The sequence below is a fragment of the Callithrix jacchus genome, chromosome 9 (genome assembly GCF_049354715.1).
Source record: "Callithrix jacchus isolate 240 chromosome 9, calJac240_pri, whole genome shotgun sequence".
NCBI classification, from domain to species: domain Eukaryota; kingdom Metazoa; phylum Chordata; class Mammalia; order Primates; family Cebidae; genus Callithrix; species Callithrix jacchus.
In genome coordinates, this window is record NC_133510.1 from 24006310 (window position 1) to 24032517 (window position 26208).

The 26208-nt window shown below is 39.1% G+C and overlaps 1 protein-coding gene across 1 annotated transcript in view; it reads left to right on the top strand.

Annotated features, from left to right (window-relative positions):
• The first annotated feature begins 224 nt into the window (after positions 1-224).
• Positions 225-26208, top strand: part of LOC100392953 (C-type lectin domain family 2 member A-like) — a 55091-nt gene continuing 29107 nt past the window's right edge. The window contains exon 1 of the mRNA XM_035258565.1: positions 225-291. Within this exon, the coding sequence (XP_035114456.1) occupies positions 225-291 (67 nt within the window). The remainder of the gene's footprint in view (positions 292-26208) is intronic.

The window sequence follows — 26208 nt, forward strand, 5'->3', positions numbered from 1 at the left end:
GACCATCTGGCCAAAGTCCAGTCTGCAGGCCTGAGTGGAGGATGCCAGCTAGTGGGGCTGTTTCTTCTACAGTCTTGCTGCCGCACCCTCAGAAACACCGGGTCCTCAGTATCCTGCGTTTTGCACTCACCAAATAGAATTACCAATTTTCAATTCACCCGCAGGATTATTCCAACTTCTGTGATCTCACAAAGAAGGAAGAGCCTTCTGCATGAGGGTGGGAGATGGAGGTAGAAGGGTTGGAGAATAAGGATGGGATGGATGTTGTGGAGCAGAAGACCAACATGCCAGGTGGGTGAGGTTGTGTGATAATTCTAGCATCTTTTCTTGATCCCAGCTTGCACCCTTAGCATTGGGAGGGAAGAGCAGGGTGAAGGATAGCTACCATAATATAGGTCTTAAATAAAAGCAGTTTTCATTAATAAAACAAAGACTCTAATAATAATAATAATAATAATAATAGATGGAGATTTTAGCCTTCCCCACCATATTGGGAAAGACATTATTTCATTAAAAAATACTTGGAATTTTCCCTTGGAAAAGGCAGCATTTCATTCAAAGACCCTTCAAGGAGACTGTTGGTTTTCTGTTCTGGAAGCAGGGCAGAAGAATGAATAACATAGTTCTCCCAAATAGCCCAGGAAAGTGGAGCCAAAGCACCTTCGAGCCCCCTGAGGTTCAAAAGTTAGATCTTAGTTCCCCTTCTCAGTTTTCTAATATACTAATTGCTGAATTGTGAACAGTAGAACACATAGAAGATAGAGAAAAGAGATAAACATGCTGGGTTTTTTTGTTTGCTTGCTTGTTTCTCTCTGGAAGATAAGCAATGACATGTGTTTTTCTTAGGTATAATAAAAAGGAGAATAATGGTCATCTCAATTTTGATTTGTGGAGGCACTGTTTTTCTTCTTTGGGGGATTTTAGGATTTCCCCAAAAATGTAAGTGAACACTTTCTGCTAAAATTATTAATTGTATTATTGATTCACTTGGGTACCAATAACTAGTCTTTTCTTCCTTAATATAGAACTATTTGGAAGCAAATGTATTCTCCAAGACAGAGCACTTAATTGCTCTTCATAGTTAGTCACCTGCTTCACCTTCTAGAATGATTAGTCTTTCAGTAAATATGTAATCAAGCTTCAGGCACAGTGCTAGATGCTGATGATACAACAATGAAAAAATGGTATTTCTTGCCTGAAAGTAATTTATCTTTAACTGAATAAAGAAGCATGTAAGTGAACAACTGTAACACAAAAGAAATAATTGCTAGATAGAACTATGTTCAAGTCAAATCAGAAGAGGAGATTATAAGTTAGCCTATTGTAGTCAAGTAAGGCTTTAATGAAGGGAGAAATATTTGTGCTGAATCGTAAAGTCAAGTAGGCATTCATCAGAGATCACCTTAGAAAGAACATACAAGTCAGAGAATCACTCCAGGTGTAGATACGATGGAGGTACAAAGAAGTCGGGTGGGGAACTGGCAACTGTATTCCATTTCCCTAGTGCGTTAATTTCTTTCGTTGCCATTCATGGGTAATTTATACCTTCTCCCTCATCTCCACAAAAATGTCTGCCATGTGGTAGGTGCTCAACAGGTAGTTGTTGAATACACAAATGAAAGAATGAATGAATTAGTGAATAAATGAAAAAACTGGCTTTACGGAGACCCAAGTTTTGAACCAAGTACTTGATTTTAATATTGGTTACTGATTTGAGTTTCACATTTTAAAATAATTGTGAACATAATACTTTCAAATAATTTTAATAACTTGATTTTTTCACTCCACTGTTACACAAGGTCTCACCTGTATAGAACCATATTGCTCGTTGATCATTCTCATTGAGGATTTTCCCATTCACAGGTTTCAATATGAACGTCATTTACTTTAGCGATGGGTAGGAGGTGCTCTTAGCGCTTGTTTCTTTCAGGGTTATACCTTAACAAGTAACGTCCTTCAAACAGTGCAGTAAGTTAAGGAGAGAAAAGTGGAGAGTAAAAAGCCAGGCAAAGTTTAGCATTCTTTTCCCTCAATGAGTGGTTCTTGTTTCATAAAGGACAAGGAAACCGCTCCACCTTCTGGAGAAGTGCTGTCTTTAAAAGACAATTCAGCCTCAATTAAGTCAATGATAGAAACCAGCTCACTGAAGTTATGAATGTAGAAAAATTTGTTTATTTACACTGCAAATTGTCCTAGAGAGCATACTAAATTCTAGGAAAGGAAATGGATGAATAAAGAAAACTCAAGTGGTATAAAAAGGTAGGAGGGAAAATGGCTGGAAGATACTGAATTTCTGAAAGTTTGTTAAGTTTTAAAATTTTGCATAGATCTCATTCTTCAGTGCTTATTCCTTTCATGTTTTGTTCTAGATATTCAATTTTTTTGAGTTGATGTTTAAAGTTAAGTCATTCCAATTCAGCATGTAAATAAAACACATTAGTCTGAGTTTTATAATATTTCACTCTGAAGCTCAAATTCTTCCTTCCTCCGATACTTTCTTTATTCTTTTTCTCTACCACTTGTTAGTTTCATCTGGAAATCCAAGGCACCTCAGAAATAAGACATGCCTAGAGAATTTAACTGTATGCCCACAAGGCTGGAACCAAATCAATAATAATTGCTTCTTTCAATCTGAACACAAAACAACTTGGATCAATGGCCAAGAAAACTGCAAAATTTATTATGGATCTCTGGCCAGGATCAACTCTCAGAATGAAATGGTTAAATTTCTCCTTTGCAATATTAATTTCATTTAATAGCTAGGCACACTTCTAGGGTGTGAGACATTAGAAAACCAAAGAGTCAAAAATCTTTGCCCCTGTGGAGTTTGCATCCTAGGGGAAGAGATAAGCAAAGAAAAATTATTTTAAGAAATATGTAAGTTATATATTGTGTTCAAAGTTAGTAAATTTTAAGCAAAAAAGTACAAATTAAAAAATATAATGAGTTCTCCAAGTGGGTTTACTGCAGGTAAAGTTATATCCCAATAAGATGGTGACATTTTAGGAGGATATGAAGCAGGTAAGGGACTATCTGGAAGTAAACTTTCCGGCAAAGGAAAATGGCTGAAGCATGTGTCTTAAGGCCAGTGAATGTCTGGAATATTCAAGGAACAGAAAAGAAGCAGCCAGTCAATGTATCTAATAGGAGGGAGCGAGTGAAGAATGTGGATCAGTAGGGTCTTGCAGGCTATTATAAAGAGTTTAGTTTTTGCTCCAAGTAAAATAGATACTGCCAATTTATAAGGAAAAATGTGATAGGATGTGACTTAAATTGTAAAAGAATGATTATCTTTCCTGTGATGAGACTGGCACATCTCACAGTGAGTGACAAATGTAAAAGCAGGGAATCATGGTCTTTGCAATAACTGTGACAAGATAATAATTAACTTAAACAAGGACAACAGCATTGGAGGTAGTGAGAATGAGAAAACTAGGAGAGATCTATGACAGCACTTTGTATTTTGTAAATGGAATCTTTGATGCATTATCTGGGGCCCTCTTCCTACTGGTTTGAACTGAGCAAGCACAATGCAAACAAAACATGGATGTGGGCTGATGGAGCTACATTCAGCAATTAGTAAGCCCTACTAACATGTATTTACTCTTAAATGTGTAAAGTGTGGTAAAGATTCTGAGTCTATAATTGGCTTCCTCCATAGATTCCTCCACACCAACCCTCCAAAAGGCCCTCAAAAAATAGATGCTGAAGAGAATACTCAAAGGTAAGGATTTTAGTGAAGGTTTGGCATCACATAACAATATTTAAGTATTATGTTGAATTGGTATACACCACATGTGAATCAGAAGTGTTCCCTTTATCCTAAGCTAGATATAAGTCTAAGTAGTTTGATTCTTTTGTCATTCCACCTGGGGTCTTGCTTTTTTTTTGCTTTTTTTTTTTTTGTTGTTGTTCCTTTGGCCTTTCTTTGATGGGAGAGCATTAGAGAGTGTACTGAAGCCTACACTTTCCACAACCACCAGTGGCCTTACATGGATGAGAGTACGATGAAAAGAAAACATGTTTGCCAGTTTACCTTTGTTTAAAATTCAAGAACTTCTTTATATTCTGTAGCTTGAAAAATTCATTGGACACTTAGAATCTATTTTGCTCTCCAACTTCAGGGTGAAGAGAGTCATATAACGTCATATTAAGCTTTTAATATTTTCTTTCAAGAAAATATCATAGTATACTGGGTTCTCAATATGCTTTGCTGAGCTAAAGGTGACCACTAGCTACCATTTATTGACTGCCTACTTTGTAATAGATACTGGTTCTGTGGCACTCTATGCCAGACATTACATGTTGTATATAATATAATAATATTAGTAGCAGAAGTTTCTAAACTTGAGAAACTTTTCTTGTGATTGTTGTATTTACATCCAATTTGGGATAAAAAAATATACAACAATTTGAGAGTGATAATATACCCAATATTATATATTTACCATCGAAAATGTAAAAAAAGTATGAGAGATTAAACTTTCTGACTATAAAATACAATATTATATGTTCTTGAAAGAAAAGATTAACAGCTTAATGTGGCATTATATATTATATAGAAGCCCATCAAAAAATGAGACACGACTTAACATTAGTGTATGGATTTTCTTTTTCTTTTTTTTTTTTGAGACGGAGTTTCGCTCTCGTTACCCAGGCTGGAGTGCAATGGTGCAATCTCGGCTCACCGCTACCTCCGCCTCCTGGGTTCAGGCAATTCTCCTGCCTCAGCCTCCCGAGTAGCTGGGATTACAGGCGCGCGCCACAACGCCCAGCTAATTTTTTTTTTTTTTTTTTGTATTTTTAGTAGAGACGGGGTTTCACCATGTTGACCAGGATGGTCTCGATCTCCTGACCTCGTGATCCACCCGCCTCGGCCTCCCAAAGTGCTGGGATTGCAGGCTTGAGCCACCGCGCCCGGCCTAGTGTATGGATTTTCTAAAGCTGCTGTAATAAATGTCACTGAATGGGTGGCTTAAAGACAGCTCTGGAGGCCGGGCGCGGTGGCTCAAGCCTGTAATTCCAGAACTTTGGGAGGCTGAGGCGGGTGGATCACGAGGTCAAGAGATCGGGACCATCCTGGTCACCATGGTGAAACCCCGTCTCTACTAAAAATACAAAAAATTAGCTGGGCATGGTGGCGCACACCTGTAATTCCAGCTACTTGGGAGGCTGAGGCAGGAGAATTGCCTGAACCCAGGAGGTGGAGGTTGTGGTGAGCTGAGATGGAGCCATTGCACTCCAGCCTGGGTAACAAGAGCGAAACCCTGTCTCAAAAAAAAAAAAAAAAAAAAAGACAGCTCTGGAGACCATTAGGTCCAGGATCGAGGTGTTAGTAGGGTTGGTTTCCTTCTTTTGTATTTGTATTTTTTACATTTTTTTAAAATTGTACTTTAGGTTCTGGGGTACATGTGCAGATCATGCAGGATTGTTGCATAGGTACATATATGGCAATGTGGTTTGCTGCCTCCATCCCCCTGTCACCTATATATGGCATTTCTCCCCATGTTATCTCTTTCTAACCTCCCTACCACCCGTGTCCCACCCCTAGTCCACCCAACAGACCCAAGTGTATGACATTCCCCACTCCGTGTCCATGTGTTCTTATTATTAAACACCCGCCTATGAGTGAGAACATGTGGTGTTTGACTTGCTGTTCTTGTGTCAGTTTGCTGAGAATGATGGTCTCCAGGTTCATCCATGTCCCTACAAAGGACATGAACTCATCATTTTTGATTGTTGCAGAATATTCCATGGTGTATATGTGCCATATTTTCCCTGTCCAGTCCAATGGGCATTTGGATTGATTCCAGGTCTTTACCATTGTAAACAGTGTTGCAATGAACATTCATGTGCATATGTCCTTATAGTAGAACAATTTATAATCCTTTGGATATATACCCAGTAGTGGGTTTGCTGGGTCAAATCGAATTTCTATTTCTAGATCCTTGAGGAATCGCCACACTGTCTTCCACAATGGTTGAACTAATTTACACTCCCACCAGCAGTGTAAAAGTGTTCCTATTTCACCACAACCTCTCCAGCATCTGTTGTCTCCAGATTTTTTAATGATCGCCATTCTAACTGGCGTGAGATAGTATCTCAATGTAGTTTTGATTTGCATTTCTCTAATGACCAGTGATGATGAGCATTTTTTCATATGTTTGTTGGCCTCATGTATGTCTTCTTTTGTAAAGCGTCTGTTCATATCCTTTGCCCACTTTTGAATGGGGTTGTTTGTTTTTTTCTTGTAAATCTGTTTGAGTTCTTTGTAAATTCTGGATATCAGCCCTTTGTCAGATGGGTAAACTGCAAAATTTTTTTCCCATTCTGTTGGTTGCTGATTCACTCTAATTACTGTTTCTTTGGCTGTGTGGAAGCTGTGGAGTATGATTAGGTCCAATTTTTCTATTTTGTCTTTTGTTGCCAATGCTTTCGGTATTTTGTTCATGAAGTCCTTGCCTACACCTATGTCCTGAATGGTTTTGCCTAGACTTTCTTCTAGGGTTTCTATGGTGTCAGGTCTTATGTTTAAGTCTTTAATCCATCTGGAGTTAATTTTAGTGTAAGGTGTCAGGAAGGGGTCCAGTTTCTGCTTTCTGCATATAGCCAGTTTTCCCAACACCATTTACTAAATAGGGAATCTTTTCCTCATTCCTTGTTTTTGACAGGTTTATCAAAGACTGTATGGTTTTAGATAAGTTGTGTTGCCTCTGATGCCTCTGTTCTGTTCCATTGGTCTATATCTCTGTTTTGATACTAGTACCATGCTGTTTTGATTACTGTAGCCTTGTAGTATAGTTTGAAGTCCAGTAGTGTGGTGCCTCCTGCTGTGTTCATTTTAATTAGAATTGACTTGGCTATGTGTGCTCTCTTTTGGTTCCATGTGATGTTTAGGGTAGTTTTTTCAGTTCTGTGAAGAAGATCATTGGTAGCTTGATGGGGATAGTGTTGAATCTGTAAATTACTTTGGGCAGTATGGCCATTTTCACAATACTGATTCTTACTAACCATGAACATAGAATGTTTCTCCATCTGCTTGTGTCCTCTCTTATTTTATTGAGGGTTTGTAGTTCTCCTTGAAGAGTTCCTTTACATTCCTTGTTAGTTGTATTCCTAGGTATTTTATTCTCTTTGCAGCAATTGCGAATGGCAGTTCGTTCTTGATTTGGCTTTCTTTAAGTCTGTTAATGGTGTATACAAATACTTGTGATTTTTGCACATTGATTTTATATCCTGAGACTTTGCTGAAGTTGCTTATCAGTTTCAGGAGTTTTTGGGCTGAGACAATGGGGTCTTCTAGATATACTATCATGTTGTCTGCAAATAGAGACAATTTGGCTTCCTCCTTTCCTATTTTATCACCCTTTATTTCTTTTTCTTGCCTGATTGCTCTGGCTAGAACTTCCAGCACTATATTGAATAGGAGTGGTGAGAGAGGGCATCCTTGTCTAGTGCCAGATTTCAAAGGGAATGCTTCCAGTTTTTCCCCATTCAGTATGATATTGGCTGTTGATTTGTTGTAAATAACTTTTATTATTTTGAGATATGTTTCATCAAAACCGTGTTTATTGAGAATTTTTAGCATAAAGGGCTGTTGAATTATGTCAAAGGTCTTCTATTGGTCAATTGAGATAATCATGTGGTTTTTGTTTTTGGTTCTGTTTATGTGGTGAATTACGTTTATAGACTTGCATATGTTGAACCAGCATTGCATCCTCGGGATGAATCCTACTTGATCATGGTGGATAAGCTTTTTGATGTGCTGTTGCAATCAGCTTGCCAGTATTTTATTGAAGAGTTTTGCATCTATGTTCATCGTGGACATTGGCCTGAAGTTTTCTTTTCTTGTTGAGTCTCTGCTGGGTTTTGGTATCAGGATGATGTTGGTCTCATCAAATGATTTGGGAAAAATTTCCTCTTTTTGGATTATTTCAAATAGTTTCATGAGGTATGGTAACAGTTCCTCTTTGTGTGTCTGGTAGAATTCGGCTGTGACCCCATCTGGACCTGGGCTTTTTTTGTGTGGTAGGCTCTCAATTGCTGCCTCAACTTCAGACCTTGTTATTGGTCTATTCATGGTTTCAACTTCTTCCTGGTTTAGGCTTTGGAGGATGGAAGTGTCCAGGAATTTATCCATTTCTTCCAGGATTACTAGTTAATGTGCATAGGGTTGTTTGTAATATTCTCTGATGATGGTTTGAATTTCTGTGGGATCTGTGGTGATTTCTTCTTTATCGTTTTTTATTGAATCTATTTGGTTATTCTCTCTCTCTCTTTTAAATTAATCTGGCTACCTGTCTGTCTATTTTGTTGATCTTTTTGAAAAACCAGCTCCTGGATTTATTAATTTTTTGAAGGCATTTTTATGTCTCAATCTCCTTCAGTTCAGCTCTCATCTTAGTTATTTCTTGTCTTCTGCTAGGTTTTGAGCTTTTTTGATCTTGCTCCTCTAGCTCTTTCAATTTTGATGATAGGGTGTCAATTTTGGATCTCTCCACTTTTCTCATGTGGGCACTTATTGTTAAATATTTTCCTCTAGAGACTGCTTTAAATGTGTTCCAGAGATTCTGGTATGTTGTGTCTTTGTTCTCACTGGTTTCGAAGAACTTCTTTATTTCTGCCTTAATTTCATTGTTTATCCAGTCAACATTCAAGAGCCAGTTGTTCAGTTTCCATGAAGCTGCGTGGTTCTGTGTTAGTTTCTGAATTCTGAGTTCTAACTTGATTGAACTGTGGTCTGAGAGAGTGTTTGTTATGATTTCCGTTGTTTTGCATTTGCTGAGGAGTGCTTTACTTCCAATTATGTGGTCAATTTTAGAGTAGGTGTGATCTGGTACTGAGAAGAGTGTATATTCTGTGGATTTGGGGTAGAGAGTTTTGCAAATGTCTATCAGGTTTGCTTGTTCCAGGTTTGAGTTCAGTTCCTGGATATGCTTCTTAATTTTCTGTCTTGTTGATCTGTCTAATATTGACAGTGGAGTGTTAAAGTCTCCCACTATTATTGTGTGGGAGTCTAAGTCTCTTCATAAGTCATTAAGAACTTGCCTTATGTATCTGAGTGCTCCTGTATTGGGTCTGTATATATATTTAGGATTGTTAGCTCTTCTTGTTGTATCAATCCTTTTACCATTACATAATGTCCTTCCTTGTCTCTTTTGATCTTTGTTGCTTTAAAGTCTATTTTATCAGAGACGAGAATTGCAACTCCTGCTTCTTTTTGCTCTCCATTTGCTTGGTAAATCTTCCTCCATCCCTTTATTTTGAGCCTTTGTGTATCCTTGCATGTGAGAGGGGTTTTCTGGATAAAGCACACCAATGGGTTTTGGCTTTTCATCCAATTTGCCAGTCTGTGTCTTTTGATAGGTGCGTTTAGCTCATTTACATTTTGGGTTAATATTGTTACGTGTGAATTTGATACTGCCATTTTGATGCTAGCTGGCTGTTTTGCCCATTAGTTGATTCATTTTAATTCTTCATTTTGTTGATGCTCTTTAGCATTTGGTATGTTTCTGGAGTGGCTGGTACTGTTTGTTTCTTTCTATTTGTAGTGACTTTTTCAGGAGCTCTTGTAAAGAAGGTCTGGTGGTGACAGAATCTCTGAGTACTTGCTCTTTCACAAAGGATTTTATTTTTCCTTCACTTATGAAGCTCAGTTTGGTTGAATATGAAATTCTGGATATGAATTCTGGATACAAAAGTTCTTTTCTTTAAGGATGTTGAATATTGACCCCCCACTCTCTTCTGGTTTGTAGGATTTCTGCCAAGAGATCTGCTGTGAGTCTGATGGACTTCCCTTTGTGGGTGACCTGACCTTTCTCTCTGGCTGCCCTTAGCATTTTCTTCTTCATTTCAACCCTGGTGAATCTGACGATTATGTGTCTTGGGGTTGCTTTTCTTGCAGAATATCTTTGTGGTGTTCTCTGTATTTCCTGGACTTTAATATTGGCCTGCCTTGGTAATTTTGTGAAGTTTTCCTGGATAATATCCTGAAGAGTATTTTCCAGCTTGGATTTATTCTCTTCATCACATTCAGATACACCTATCAAACATAGATTAGGTCTCTTTATATAGTCCCACATTTCTTGGAGACTTTGTTCATTCCTTTTTGTGTTTTTTTTCTGTAATCTTGGCTTCTTGTTTTATTTCATTGAGTTGATTTTCAATCTCTGATATCCTTTCTTCTGTTTGGTCAATTTGGCTGTTGAAACTTGTGCATGCTTCGTGAAGTTCTCATGTTGTGTTTTTCAACTCCATCAATTCACTCATGTTCCTCTTGAAGTTTTACATTCTTGTCATTTCCTCAAATCTTTTTTCAAGGTTCTTATTTTCTTTGCATTGAATTAGAACATGCTCTTTTAGCTCACAGAAGTTTCTCATTGCCCACCTTCTGAATTCTATTCTGTCATTTCATCACACTCATTCTCCATCCACGTTTGTTCCCTTGCTGGTGAGGAGTTGTGGTCCCTTGTAGGAGGCGAGGTGTTCTGGTTTCAGGTGTTTTCCTTCTTTTTGTGCTGGGTTCTTTCCATCTTTATGGATTTATCCACCTGTCAGTGGTGTAGTTGCTGATTTTCAGATTGGGTCTCTGAGTGGATATCCAGGTTGTTGATGATGAAGTTATTTCTATTTCTTAGTTTTCCTTCTAAGAGTTTGACCCCTCTGCTGTAGGACTGCCGAGGTCCACTCCACACCCTGCTTGTCTGGGGATCACCTGCAGCAGCTGCAGAACAGTAAGGGTTGCTACCAGTTTCTTCTTTTGCTATCTTTGTCCCAGAATGATGCCCACCAAATGTCAGTCTGATTAGTCTTTTGTGAGGTGACTCTGTGGATATACGGGGTCAGGGAGCTGCTTGAGGAGACAGTCTGTTCTTTATAGGAGCTCAAGTGTTGAGCTGTGAGCTCCATTGTTATTTCAGAGCTGCTTGGCAGGTATGTTTAAATCTGCTGCAACAGAACTCATAAACTGCCTTTTTTTTCCCCAGGTGCTTTGTCCCAGGGAGGTAGGGCTTTATTTATAAGTGTCCGTTGTGCTGCTGCCTTTTTATTTTTTTCAGGGCTGCCCTGCCCAGCAAGGAGGCAGCCTAGTCACTGTCTGCCTGCAGAGGCTTTGCTGAGCTCTGCCCTGCTGCCGTTGAGCTTCCCTGTAGTCCTGTTTATATGGGTGTGGTTAGAACTGCCTTGGCAATGGTGGCCCACCTCTGTAATGGTGGACTCTCTTTGTTATGGCGGGTTGCCTCAGCAATGTCAAGCTGCCTGGGCAATGGTGGACTACCTCTGTAGGGGTGGAGTTCCTCGGTAATGGCAGACGCCCCTCCCCCACCGAGCTGCATCATCCTGGGTTCAGCTGTGCTTGCCATTAAGCTCTCAACCCCGAGCATTTCCAATTGCTGTATTTTTTGTTTGTTTTTGTGGGCGTGGGACCCGCCAAGCCTGATCAACTGGCTCCCTACCTCAGAGCGTTTTTTTTAAGTTGAATGGTTGACTCTCTCCCAGGTGTTCCAGTCACCTGCTGAAAGGGCGCTGGGATCTGCGTAATTTTCCGTGCAGTGACCCACTGCACCGGCTGAAACAACAGTGCTACCCAGGAATCTCCTGGCCAGTTTAAAAGGGCAACCAGACCAGTGTATTTTATATGGAGAGCTGCTGAATCACAGCAGTGGCGAAAGAGCTGCACCAGCCAAAACAGCTGCGCTGGCGACCCATAGGGCTCCTCCGCCTAGGAATCTTCTGGTCTGTGGGCAATAAAGATCCATCTGAAATGTGGCATCCACTCACCCTCTGCACTTTCACTGGGAGCTGCAATCCTGAGCTGTTCCTCAAGGGGCTATCTTGGATGTTCCCTGAAGAGGTTTTTCACATCCTTTGCTGGTTGTATTCCTACATACTCTATTCCCTTTGTAGCAATTTTGAATGGAAGTTTGCTCTTGATTTGTCTCTCTTTTAGTCTTTTATTGGTGTATAGAAATGCTTGTAATTTCTGCACAGAGATTTTGTATCCTGAGACTTTGCTGAAGTTGCTTATCAGTTTAAGAAGATTTTGGGCTGAGATGATGGAGTCTTCTAAATATACAATCATATTGTTTGCAAATAGAGACAATTTGACTTCCTCCTTTCTTAATTGAATACTCTTTATTTTTTTTTTCTTGCCTGATTTTTCTGGCTAGAACTTCCAATACTATATTGATTAGGAGTGGTGAGAGAGGGCATCTTTGTCTAGTGCCAGATTTCAAAGGGAATGCTTCCAGTTTTTGTCCATTCAGTATGAGATAGCTGTGGGTTTGTTGTAAATAGCTTTTTGTTAGTTTGAGACACATTCCTTCTATACCTAGTTTATTGAGGGTTTTTAGCATAAAGAGCTGTTAAATTTTGTCAAAGGCCTTCTCTGCATCTATTGAGATAATCATGTGGTTTTTTTTTTTCTGTTCTGTTTATGTGGTGGATTACATTTTTAGACTTGTGTATGTTGAACAAGGTTTGCATCTCTGGGATGAAGCCTAATTGGTCATGAAGGATAAGGTTTTTGATGTGCTGTTGCAATCAGTTGGCCAATATTTTATTGAAAATTTTTGCATCTATGTTCATCATGGACAGTGGCCTGAAGTTCTCTATTTTTGTTGAGTCTCTACCAGGTTTTCATATCAGGATGATGTTGGTCTCACAAAATGATTTGGGAAGGATTCCCTCTTTTTGGATTGTTTGAAATAGTTTCAGAAGGAATGGTACCAGCTCCTCTTTGTACATCTGGTAGAATTTGGCTGTGAACCCATCTGGACCTGGGCTTTTTTGGTTGGTAGGCTATTAATTGCTGCCTCAACTTTAGCCCTTGTTATTGGTCTATTCAGGGTTTCAACTTCTTCCTGGTTTAGGCTTGGGAGGATGCAAGTGTCCAGGAATTTATCCCTTTTTACCTGGTTTATGTGCATAGAGTTGTTTGTAGTAATCTCTGATGGTAGTTCCTATTTCTGTGGAATTGATGGTGATAGTCCCTTTATCATTTTTTATTTTGTCTATTTGATTCTTCTCTCTTTGTTTTTTATTAATCTGGCTAGCAGTCTGTCTATTTTGTTGATCTTTTCAAAGAATGAGCTCCTGGATTTATTGACTTTTTGAAGGGCTTTTTGTGTCTCTCTCTCCTTCAGTTCTGCTCTTAACTTAGTTGTTTCATGTCTTCTGCCAGCTTTTGAGTTTTTTTTTGATCATGGTCCTCTAGCTCTTTAAATTTTGATGATAGGGTGTTGATTTTAGATTTTTCCTTGCTTCTCATGAGGGCATTTTTTGTTATAATTTTCCCCCTAGACACTGCTTTAAATGTGTCCCAGAGATTGTGGTATGTCCTGTATTGATTCTCATTGGTTTCAAAGAACATCTTTATTTCTGCCTTCATTTCATTGTTTATTCAGTCAACACTCAAGAGTCAGTTGTTGAATTTCGATGAAGTTGTATGGTTCTGAGTTAGTTTCTTAATCCTGAGTTCTAATTTGATTGTGCTGTGGTCTGAGAGACTGTTTGTTATGATTTCTGTTCTTTTGCATTTGCTGAGTAGTGATTTACTTCCAATTATGTGGTCAATTTTAGAGTAGGTGTGATGTGGTGCAGAGAATGTATATTCTGTGGATTTGGGGTGGAGAGTTCTGTAGATGTCTATTAGGTCCACTTGGTCCAGATCTGAGTTCAAGTCCTGAATACCCTTGTTAATTTTCTGTCCTTTTGATCTCTTTAATATTGACAGTAGAGTGTTAAAGTCTTTCAGTATTATTATGTGGGAGTCTAAGTCTCTTTGTCAGTTATTAAGAACTTGCTTGATGTATCTAGGTGTTTCTGTATTGGGTGAATATATATTTAGGATAGTTAGCTCTTCTTGTTGCATTGACACTTTTACCATTATGTAATGTACTTCTTTGTCTCTTTTGATCTTTGTTGGTTTAAAGTCTATTTTATCAGAGACTAGGATTGCAACTCCTGCTTTTTTTTGTTGTTGTTCTCCATTTGTTTGGTAAATCTTTCTCCATCCCTTTATTTTGAGACTATTTGTGTCCTTGTATGTGAGGTGGGTTTCCTGAATACAGCACACTGATGGGTTTTGACTTTTTATCCAATTTGGCAGTCTGTGTCTTTTGATTAGGGCATTTAGCCCATTTACATTTAAGGTTAATATTGTTATGTGTGAATTTGATCCTGCCATTTTGATGCTAGCTGATTGTTTTGCCCATTAGTTGATGCAGTTTCTTCATTTTGTCAATCATATGTACCATTTGGTACATTTTTTGGAGTAGCTTGTACTTGTTATTCCTTTCTATGTTTAGTGCTTCTTTCAGGAGCTCTTGTAAGGCAGGCCTGGTATTATGAAATCTCTCAGCAAGTGCTTGTTAATAAAGGATTTTATTTCTCCTTTGCTTATGAAGCTTAGTTTGGCTGGATATAAAATTCTGGGTTAAAAGTTCTTTCCTTTAAAGATATTGAATATTGGCCCCCACTCTCTTCTGGCGTGTAGGGTTTCTGCTGAGAGATCTGCTGTGAGTCTGATGGCCTTCCCTTTGTGGGTAATGCAACCTTTCTCTCTGGCTGTCCTTAGCATTTTTTCATTCATTTCAACCCTGGTGAATCTGATTATTATGTGCCTTGGGGTTGCTCTTCTTGAGGAGTATCTTTGCAGTGTTATCTGTTTTTCCTAGACCTGAATGTTGGCCTGCTTTGCTAGCTTTGGGAAGTTCTCCTGGATAATATCCTCAAGAGTGTTTTCCAGCTTGGATTCATTCTCTCCATGACATTCAGGTACCCCTAGCAAATGTAGATTAGGTCTTTTCACACATTCCCATATTTCTTGGAGGCTTTGTTAATGTCTTTTCATTCTTTTTTCTCTAATCTTGCCTTCTCATTTCATTTCATTAAGTTTGTCTTCAATCTCTGATATCCTTTCTTCTGCCTCCTCAATTTGGTGATTGAAACTTGTGTATGCATCATAGAGTTCTCGTGTTGTATTTTTCAGCTCCATCAGGTCATTTATATTCTTCTCTAAGCTGTTTAATTCTCATTAGCATTTTGTCTAACCCTTTTTCAAGGTTCTTAGTTTCTTTGCATTGGGTTAAAATATGTTCTTTTAGCTTAGAGAAGTTTATTATTTATCTTCTGAAGCCTGTTTCTGTCCATTCATCAGAATCCTTCTCCATTCAGCTTTGTTCCCCTGCTGGTGAGGAGCTGTGATCCCTTAAAGAGGAGAGGCATTCTGGTTTTTAGTGTTTTTTATTTTTTTTGCATTGGTTTCTTCCCATCTTTGTGAATTTATCTACCTGTGGTCTTTGTAGTTGATGAGTTTCAGATGGGGTCTCTGAGTGGAGATCCTTTTTGTTGATGTTGAGCTTATTTCTTTGTTTTTTAGTTTTCCTTCTTACAATCAGGCCCCTCTGCTGTAGGATTGCTGGAGGTCCACTCCAGACCCTGCTTGCCTGGGGATCACCTATGGGAGCTGTAAAATAGTAAGTGTTGCTGCCAGTTTCTTCTGTTATCTTCATCCCAGAAGGGTACCCACCTGATGTCAGCCTTAGATCTCCTTTATGAGGTGTCTCTTTGAACATATAACGTTGGGGAACTGCTTGTGGAGGCAGTCTGTTCCTTATAGGAGCTCGAGTGCTGAGCTGGGAGCTCCATTGTTCCATTCAGAGCTGCTGACAGGTACATTTAAATCTGCTGCAGTGGAACTCATAACTGCCTTTGTTCCCAGGTGTTCTGTACTGGGAATGTGGGGCTTTATTTATAAGCTCCTGATGTGCTGCTGCCATTTTTCAGAGATGTGCTGCCCAAGAAAGAGGTAGTCTAGTCACAGTCTGTCAGAAGAGGTATTACTAAGCTGTTGTAGGCTCTGCCCAGCTACTGTGTGAACTTCCTTGTGCTTTTTTTTTTTTTTTACAGAGGTATAGTTAGAACTGCCTTGGCAATGGGAGTCTGCCTCAGTAATGGTGGACTGCCTTAGTAAAGGGGGATTGCCTTGGTAATGGCAGACTGCGTTGGTAGTGGTGGACTGCCTCAGTAATGACTGACACCCTTCCCCACACCGAGCTGGACCATCTTGGGTCCAGCTGCACTTGCTGTGAAACTCTCAATTCAGAGTGTTTCAGATTGCTGATCTTTGTGGCAGTGAGACCCACTGAGCCAGATCATCTGGTTCCCTGTTTCAGCCCCCTATTTTTAGTTGAATACGTGGCTCTGTCACCCAAGCATTCCAGGTGCCAGTTAAAATGGCTGCCCAGATTTGCATGAGTTTTTATATGGAGACCCACAGAGCCAGCTGAAACAGCATTGTTGGAAACTTGTGGCACTTTTCAGCCTCAGAATCTCCTGGTTTGTGGGCAGTAAAAACTCATTTTGAAACATGGTGATCACTCACTCTCTGTGTTGTTCCCCCTGGGAACTACACTCCGGAGCTGTTCCTATTCAGCCATGTTAGATCAAGAATGTTTTCTAACATATCAGGTTGATTTCTTCTGAGGCCTTTCTTCTTGGCTTAGAGAGAGCTGTCTTCTCACTTTGTCTTCATATGGTCTTCCACCTGTACACACTCAAGTCTGCATCTAACTTACTTCTTCTTATTATTTTTTAAATTTTTTATTGCATTTTAGGTTTTGGGGTACAAGCAAGACAGTTGTATAGGCACACACATGGCAGTGTGTTTTGCTTTCTTTCTCCCCTTCACCCACATTTGGCATTTCTCCCCAGGCTATTCATCCTGAGCTTCCCCCCCCCACTGGTCCTCCCCTTTTCCCCCCAATAGACCCCAGTGTTTAGTACTCCCTTCCCTGTGTCCATGTGTTCTCATTTTTCATCACCCGCCTATGAGTGAGAATATGCGGTATTTCATTTTCTGTTCTTATGTCAGTTTGCTGAGAATGATGTTTTCCAGATTCATCCATGTCCCTACAAACGACACGAACTCATCATTTCTGATTGCTGCATTATATTCCATGGTGTATATGTGCCACATTTTTCCAATCCAGTCTATCATCGATGGGCATTTTGGTAGATTCCAGGTCTTTGCTATTGTAAACAGTGCTGCAATGAACATTCGTGTGCATGTGTCCTTATAGTAGAATGATTTATAGTCCTTTTGAAATATACCCAGTAATGGGATTGCTGGGTCAAATGGAATTTCTATTTCTAAGGCCTTGAGGAATCGCCACACTGTCTTCCACAATGGTTGAACTAATTTACACTCCCACCAACAGTGTAAAAGTGTTCCTTTTTCTCCACATCCTCTCCAGCATCTGTTGTCTCCAGATTTTTTAATGATCGCCATTCTAACTGGCGTGAGATGGTATCTCAATGTGGTTTTGATTTGCATCTCTCTGATGACCAGTGACGATGAGCATTTTTTCATATGATTGTTGGCCTCATATATGTCTTCATTTGTAAAGTGTCTGTTCATATCCTTTGCCTATATTTGAATGGGCTTGTTTGTTTTTTTTCTGTAAATCTGTTTGAGTTCTTTGTAAATTCTGGATATCAGCCCTTTGTCAGATGGGTACTGCAAAATTTTTTTCCCATTCTGTTGGTTGCTGATTTACTCTAGTGACTGTTTCTTTTGCCATGCAGAAGCTGTGGAGTATGACTAAGTCCCATTTGTCTATTTTGGCTATTGTTGCCAATGCTTTTGGTGTTTTGTTCATGAAGTCCTTGCCTACTCCTATGTCCTGAATGGTTTTGCCTAGATTTCCTTCTAGGGTTTTCATGGTACCAGGTCTTATGTTTAAGTCTTTAATCCATCTGGAGTTAATTTTAGTGTAAGGTTTCAGGAAGGGGTCCAGTTTCTGCTTTCTGCACATGGCTAGCCAGTTTTCCCAACACCATTTATTAAACAGGGAATCCTTTTCCCATTGCTTGTTTTTGTCAGGTTTATCAAAGGTTGTATGGTTGTAGATATGTTATGTTGCCTCCGATGCCTCTGTTCTGTTCCATTGGTCTATATCTCTGTTTTGGTACCAGTACCATGCTGTTTTGATTACTGTAGCTTTGTAGTACATTTTGAAATCCGGTAGTGTGATGCCCCTTGCTGTGTTCTTTTTGCTTAGAATTGACTTGGCTATTCAGGCTCTCTTTTGGTTTCATGTGAAGTTCATGGTGGTTTTTTCACTTTTCTGTGAAGAAAGTCAATGGTAGCTTGATGGGGATAGCATTGATTCTTTAAATTACTTTGGCAATATAGCCATTTTCACAATATTAATTCTTCCTAACAATGAACATGGAATGTTTCTCCATCTGTTTGTGTCCTCTCTTATTTCATTGAGCAGTGGTTTGTAGTTTTCCTTGAAGAGGTCCCTTACATTCCTTGTGAGTTGTATTCCTAGGTATTTTTTTCTTTTTGTAGCAATTGTGAATGGCAGTTCATTCTTCATTTGGCTTTAAGTCTGTTATTGGTGTAGAGGAATGCTTGTGATTTTTTCACATTGATTTTATATCCTGAGACTTTGCTAAGGTTGCTTATGATTTTTAGGAGTTTTTGGGCTGAGAAGAGTGTTCGTCTAGGTATATTATCATGTCATATGCAGATTGAGACAATTTGGCTTCCATCTTTCCTATTTGAATGCCCTTTATGTCTTTTTCTTTCCTGATTGCTCTGGCTAGAACTTCCAGTGCTATATTGAATAGGAGTGGTGAAAGAGGGCATTCTTGCCTAGTGCCGGATTTCAAAGGGCATGCTTCCAGTTTTTGTCCATTCAGTATAATATTGCCTGTCGGTTTGCCCTAAATAGCTTTTATTACTTTGAGATACGTTCCATTGATACTGAGTTTATTGAGGGTTTTTAGCATAAAGGGCTGTTGAATTTTGTCAAATGCCTTCTCTGCGTCAATTGAGATAATCATGTGGTTTTTGTTTTTGGTTCTGTTTATGTGGTGAATTATGTTGATAGACGCATATGTTGAATCAGCCTTGCATCCCAGGGATAAATCCTACTTGTTCATGAAGGATAAGTTTTTCAATTTGCTTTTGCAATCGGCTTGCCAATATTTTATTGAAGATTTTTGCATCTATGTTCATCATGGATATTGGCCTGAAGTTTTCTTTTCTTGTTGGGTCTCTGCCGGGTTTTGGTATCAAGATGATGTTGGTCTCATAAAATAATTTGGGAAGGATTCCCTCTTTTTGGATTATTTGGAATAGTTTCAGAAGGAATGGTACCAGCTCCTCTATGTGTGTCTGGTAAAATTTGGCTGTGAACCCATCTGGACCTGGGCTTTTTTTGTGTGGTTGGCTTTTAGTTGCTGTCTTGACTTCTGCCCTTGTTATTGGTCTATTCATAGTTTCAGCTTCCTCCTGGTTTAGGCTTGGGAGGACACAGGAGTCCAGGAATTTATCCATTTTTTCCAGGTTTACTAGATTATGTGCATAAAGTTGTTTGTAATATTCTCTGATGATGGTTTAAATTTTCATGGAATCTGTCGTGATTTCCTCTTTATCATTTTTTATTGCATCTATTTGGTTGTTCTCTCTTTTCTTTTTTATCAGTCTGGCTAGTGGTCTACTTTGTTGATCTTTTCAAAAAACCAGCTCTTGGATTTATTGCTTTCTTGAAGGTTTTTTTGTGTCTCTGTCTCCTTCAGTTCTGCTCTGATCTTAGTTATTTCTTGTCTTCTGCTGGGTTTTGAGTTTTTTTGATCTTGCTCCTATGGCTTTTTCAATTTTGATGATAGGGTGTCAATTTTGGATCTCTTCATTCTCCTAGTATGGGCACTTATTGCTATATATTTTCCTCTAGAGACTGCTTTAAATGTGTCCCAGAGATTCTGGCATGTTGTGTCTTCATTCTTATTGGTTTCGAAGAACTTCTTTATTTCTGCCTTCATTTCATTGTTTATCCAGTCAACGTTCAAGAGCCAGTTATTCAGTTTCCATGAAGCTGTACAGCTCTGGGTTGGTTTCTGAATTCTGAGTTCTAACTTGATTGCACTATGGTCTGAAAGACTGTTTGTTATTATTTCAGTTGTTTTGCATTTGTTGAGCAGTGCTTTACTTCCAATTATGTGGTCAATTTTAGAGTAGGTGTGATGTGGTGCTGAGAGGAATGTATATTCTGTAGATTTGAGGTGGAGAGTTCTGTAAATGTCTATCAGTTTGCTAGCTTCTGGTCTGAGTTCAAACCCTGGATATTCTTGTTGATTTTCTGTCTGGTTGATCTGTCTAATATTGACAGTGGAGTGTTAAAATCTCCCACTTTTATTGTGTGGGAGTCCAAGTCTCTTTGTAAGTCATTGAGATCTTGCCTTATGTATCTGGGTGCTCCTATGGGTCCATATATGTTTAGGATCATTAGCTCTTCTTGTTGTTTCAATCTTTTAACCATTACATAATGGCCTTCTTTGTCTCTTTTGATCTTTGTTGGTTTAAAGTCTATTTTATCAGAGATGAGAATTGCAACTCCTGCTTTTTTTGTTCTCCATTTGCTTGGTAAATCTTCCTCCATCCCTTTATTTTGAGCCTTTGTGTATCCTTGCATGTGAGATGGGTTTCCTGTATACAGCACACTGATGGGTTATGGCTTTTTATCCAATTTGTCAGTCTGTATTTTTTGATTGGTGCATTTAGTCCATTTACATTTAGGGTTAATATTGTTATGTGTGAATTTGATACTGTCATTTTGATGCTAGCTGGCTGTTTTGCCTGTTAGTTGTAGATTCTTCATTATGTTTATGCTTTTTAGCATTTAGTGTGATTTTGGAATGGCTGGTATTGGTTGTTCTTATGTGTAGTGCCTCTTTTAGAAGCTTTGTAAAGCAGGCCTGGTGGTGACAAAATTTCTGAGTACTTGCTTGTTCACAAAGAATTTTATTTCTCCTTCACTTCTGAAGCTCAGTTTGGCTGGATATGAAATTCTGGGTTGAAAGTTCTTTTCTTTAAGGATGTTGAATATTGGCCCCACTCTCTTCTGGCTTGTAGTGTTTCTGCTGAGAGATCTGCTGTGAGTCTGTTGGGCTTCCCTTTGTGGGTAACTTGACCCTTCTCTCTGGCTGCCCTTAGTATTTTCTCCTTTATTTCAACCTTGTTGAATCTGACGATTATGTGCTTTGGGGTTGCTCTTCTTGCAGAATATCTTCGTGGTGTTCTCTGTATTTCCCGCATTTGAGTGTTGGCCTGTCTTGCTAGGTGGGGGAAGTTTTCCTGGATGATGTCCTGAAGAGTATTTTCCAGCTTGGATTCATTCTATTCGTCCCCTTCTGGTACACATATCAAACGTAGATTAGGTCTTTTCACATAGTTCCACATTTCTTGGAGACTTTGTTCATTTCTTTTTGTGCTTTTTTCTCTGATCTTGGTTTCTTATTTTATTTCATTGAGTTGATCTTTGACTTCTGATATTCTTTCTTCTGTTTGGTCAATTCGGCTGTTGAGACTTGTGCATGCTTCGTCGAATCTTTTTTCAAATCTTTTTTCAAGGTTCTTAGTTTCTTTGCATTGATTTAGAACATGTTCTTTTTTTTTTTAAATTTTTATTGGATTTTAGGTTTTGGGGTACATGAGCAGAGCGTGCAAGACAGTTGCGTAGGAACACACATGGCAGTGTGCTTTTCTTTCCTTCTCCCTTTCACCCAGATTTGGCATTTCTCCCCAGGCTATCCCTCCCCACCTCCGCCTCCCACTGGCCCTCCCCTTTTCCCCCCAGTAGACCCGTGTTTAGTACTCCCCTTTCTGTGTCCATGTGTTCTCATTTTTCATCACCCGCCTATGAGTGAGAATATGCGGTGTTTCATTTTCTGTTCTTGTGTCAGTTTGCTGAGGATGACGTTCTCCAGATTCATCCATGTCCCTACAAACGACACAAACTCATCATTTCTTATTGCTGCATAATATTCCATGGTGTATATGTGCCACATTTTTCCAATCCAGTCTATTATCAATGGGCATTTGGGTTGATTCCAGGTTTTGCTATTGTAAACAGTGCTGCAATGAACATTCGTGTACATGTGTCCTTATAGTAGAACAATTTATAGTCTTTTGCATATATATCCAGCAATGGGATTGCTGGGTCAAATGGAATTTCTATTTCTAAGGCCTTGAGGAATCGCCACACTGTCTTCCACAATGGTTGAACTAATTTACACTCCCACCAACAGTGTAAAAGTGTTCCTTTTTCTCCACATCCTCTCCAGCATCTGTTGTCTCCAGATTTTTTAATGATCGCCATTCTAACTGGCGTGAGATGGTATCTCAATGTGGTTTTGATTTGCATCTCTCTGATGACCAGTGACGATGAGCATTTTTTCATATGATTTTTGGTCTCATATATGTCTTCTTTCGTAAAGTGTCTGTTCATATCCTTTGCCCACTTTTGAATGGGCTTGTTTGTTTTTTTCCTGTAAATCCATTTGAGTTCTTTGTAAATTCTGGATATCAGCCCTTTGTCAGATGGGTAAACTGCGAAAAGTTTTTCCCATTCTGTTGGTTGCCGATCCACTCTAGTGACTGCTTCTTTTGCCGTGCAGAAGCTGTGGAGTTTCATTAGGTCCCATTTGTCTATTTTGGCTTTTGTTGCCAATGCTTTTGGTGTTTTGTTCATGAAGTCCTTGCCTACTCTTATGTCCTGGATAGTTTTGCCTAGATTTCCTTCTAGGGTTTTTATGGTGCCAGGTCTTATGTTTAAGTCTTTAATCCATCTGGAGTTAATTTTAGTGTAAGGTGTCAGGAAGGGGTCCAGTTTCTGCTTTCTGCACATGGCTAGCCAGTTTTCCCAACACCATTTGTTAAACATGGAATCCTTTCCCCATTGCTTGTTTTTGTCAGGTTTATCAAAGATTGTAGAGTTGTATGTATGTTGTGTTGCCTCCGGTGCCTCTGTTTTGTTCCATTGGTCTATATCTCTGTTTTGGTACCAGTACCATGCTGTTTTGATTACTGTAGCCTTGTAGTATAGTTTGAAATCCGGTAGTGTGATGCCCCCCGCTGTGTTCTTTTTGCTTAGAATTGACTTGGCTATGTGGGCTCTCTTTTGGTTCCATATGAAGTTCATGGTGTTTTTTTCCAGTTCTGTGAAGAAAGTCAATTGTAGCTTGATGGGGATAGCGTTGATTCTGTAAATTACTTTGGGCAGTATAGCCAGTTTAACAATATTAATTCTTCCTAACCATGAACATGGAATGTTTCTCCATCTGTTTGTGTCCTCTATGATTTCGTTGAGCAGTGGTTTGTAGTTCTCCTTTAAGAGGTCCCTTACGTTCCTTGTGAGTTGTATTCCAAGGTATTTTATTCTTTTTGTAGCAATTGTGAATGGCAGTTCGTTCTTGATTTTGCTTTCTTTAAGTCTGTTATTGGTGTAGACGAATGCTTGTGATTTTTGCACATTGATTTTATATCCTGAGACTTTGCTGAAGTTGCTTATCAGTTTCAGGAGTTTTTGGGCTGCGGTGATGGGGTCTTCTAGGTATACTATCATGTCGTCTGCAAATAGAGACAATTTGGCTTCCACCTTTCCTATTTGAATACCCTTTATTTCTTTTTCTTGCCTGATTGCTCTGGCTAGAACTTCCAGAACTGTATTGAATAGGAGTGGTGAGAGAGGGCATCCTTGTCTAGTGCCGGATTTCAAAGGGAATGCTTCCAGTTTTTGCCCATTCAGTATGATATTGTCTGTTGGTTTGTCATAAATAGCTTTTATTACTTTGAGATACGTTCCATGGATACCGAGTTTATTGAGGGTTTTTAGCATAAAGGGCTGTTGAATTTTGTCAAATGCCTTTTCTGCGTCAATTGAGATAATCATGTGGTTTTTGTTTTTGTTTTTGTTTATGTGGTGAATTACGTTGATAGACTTGCGTATGTTGAACCAGCCTTGCATCCCCGGGATGAATCCTACTTGATCATGGTGAATAAGTTTTTTGATTTGCTGTTGCATTCGGCTTGCCAATATTTTATTGAAGAGTTTTGCATCTATGTTCATCATGGATATTGGCCTGATGTTTTCTTTTCTTGTTGGGTCTCTGCCGGGTTTTGGTATCAGAATGATGTTGGTCTTGTAAAATGATTTGGGAAGTATTCCCTCTTTTTGGATTGTTTGAAATAGTTTTAGAAGAAATGGTACCAGCTCCTGTTTTTGTGTCTGGTAGAATTCGGCTGTGAACCCATCTGGACCTGGGCTTTTTTTGTGTATTAGGCTTTTAATTGCTGCCTCAACTTCTGCCCTTGTTATTGGTCTATTCATAGTTTCAGCTTCCTCCTGGTTTAGGCTTGGGAGGAGGCAGGAGTCCAGGAATTTATCCATTTCTTCCAGGTTTACTAGTTTATGTGCATAGAGTTGTTTGTAATATTCTCTGATGATGGTTTTAATTTCTGTGGAATCTGTGGTGATTTCCCCTTTATCGTTTTTTATTGCATCTATTTGGTTGTTGTCTCTCTTTTTTTTAATCAATCTGGCTAGTGGTCTGTCTATTTTGTTGATCTTTTCAAAAAACCAGCTCTTGGATTTATTGATTTTTTGAAGGGTTTTTCGTGTCTCAATCTCCTTCAGTTCAGCTCTGATCTTAGTTATTTCTTGTCTTCTGCTGGGTTTTGAGTTTTTTTGATCTTGCTCCTCTAGCTCTTTCAATTTTGACGATAGGGTGTCAATTTTGGATCTCTCCATTCTCCTCATATGGGCACTTATTGCTATATACTTTCCTCTAGAGACTGCTTTAAATGTGTCCCAGAGGTTCAGGCATGTTGTGTCTTCGTTCTCATTGGTTTCGAAGAACTTCTTTATTTCTGCCTTCATTTCATTGTTTACCCAGTGAACATTCAAGAGCCAGTTTTTCAGTTTCCATGAAGCTGTGCGGTTCTGGGTTGGTTTCTGAATTCTGAGTTCTAACTTGATTGCACTATGGTCTGAGAGGCTGTTTGTTATTATTTCAGTTGTTTTGCATTTGCTGAGCAGTGCTTTACTTCCAATTATGTGGTCAATTTTAGAGTAGGTGTGATGTGGTGCTGAGAAGAATGTATATTCTGTGGATTTGGGGTGAAGAGTTCTGTAAATGTCTATCAGGTTTGCTTGCTCCAGGTCTGAGTTCAAGCCCTGGATATCCTTGTTGATTTTCTGTCTGGTTGATCTGTCTAATATTGACAGTGGAGTGTTAAAGTCTCCCACTATTATTGTGTGGGAGTCTAAGTCTCTTTGTAAGTCATTAAGAACTTTCCTTATGTATCTGGGTGCTCCTGCGTTGGATCCATATATGTTTAGGATCGTTAGCTCTTCTTGTTTTATTGATCCTTTTACCATTATGTAATGGCCTTCTTTGTCTCTTTTGATCTTTGTTGCTTTAAAGTCTATTTTATCAGAGATGAGAATTGCAACTCCTGCTTTTTTTTGCTCTCCATTTGCTTGATAAATTTTTCTCCATCCCTTTATTTTGAGGCTTTGTGTATCCTTGCATGTGAGATGGGTTTCCTGGATACAGCACACTGATGGGTTTTGGTTTTTCAACCAATTTGCCAGTCTGTGTCTTTTGATTGGTGCATTTAGTCCATTTACATTTAGGTTTAATATTGTTATGTGTGAATTTGATACTGTTATTTTGGTGCTAATTGGCTGTTTTTCCTGTTAGTTGTTGTAGATTCTTCATTATGTTGATGCTCTTTAGCATTTAATGTGATTTTGGAATGGCTGGTACTGGTTGTTTCTTTCTATGTTAGTGCCTCTTTTAGGAGCTCTTGTAAAGCAGGCCTGGTGGTGACAAAATCTCTGAGTACTTGCTTGTTCTCAAAGGATTTTATTTTTCCTTCACTTCTGAAGCTCAGTTTGGCTGGATATGAAATTCTGGGTTGAAAGTTCTTTTCTTTAAGGATGTTGAATATTGGCCCTACTCTCTTCTGGCTTGTAGTGTTTCTGCTGAGAGATCTGCTGTGAGTCTGTTGGGCTTCCCTTTGTGGGTAACTTGACCCTTCTCTCTGGCTGCCCTTAGTATTTTCTCCTTTATTTCAACCTTGTTGAATCTGACGATTATGTGCTTTGGGGTTGCTCTTCTTGCAGAATATCTTCGTGGTGTTCTCTGTATTTCCTGCATTTGAGTGTTGGCCTGTCTTGCTAGGTGGGGGAAGTTTTCCTGGATGATGTCCTGAAGAGTATTTTCCAGCTTGGATTCATTCTATTCGTCCCCTTCTGGTACACATATCAAACGTAGATTAGGTCTTTTCACATAGTTCCACATTTCTTGGAGACTTTGTTCATTCCTTTTTGCGCTTTTTTCTCTAATCTT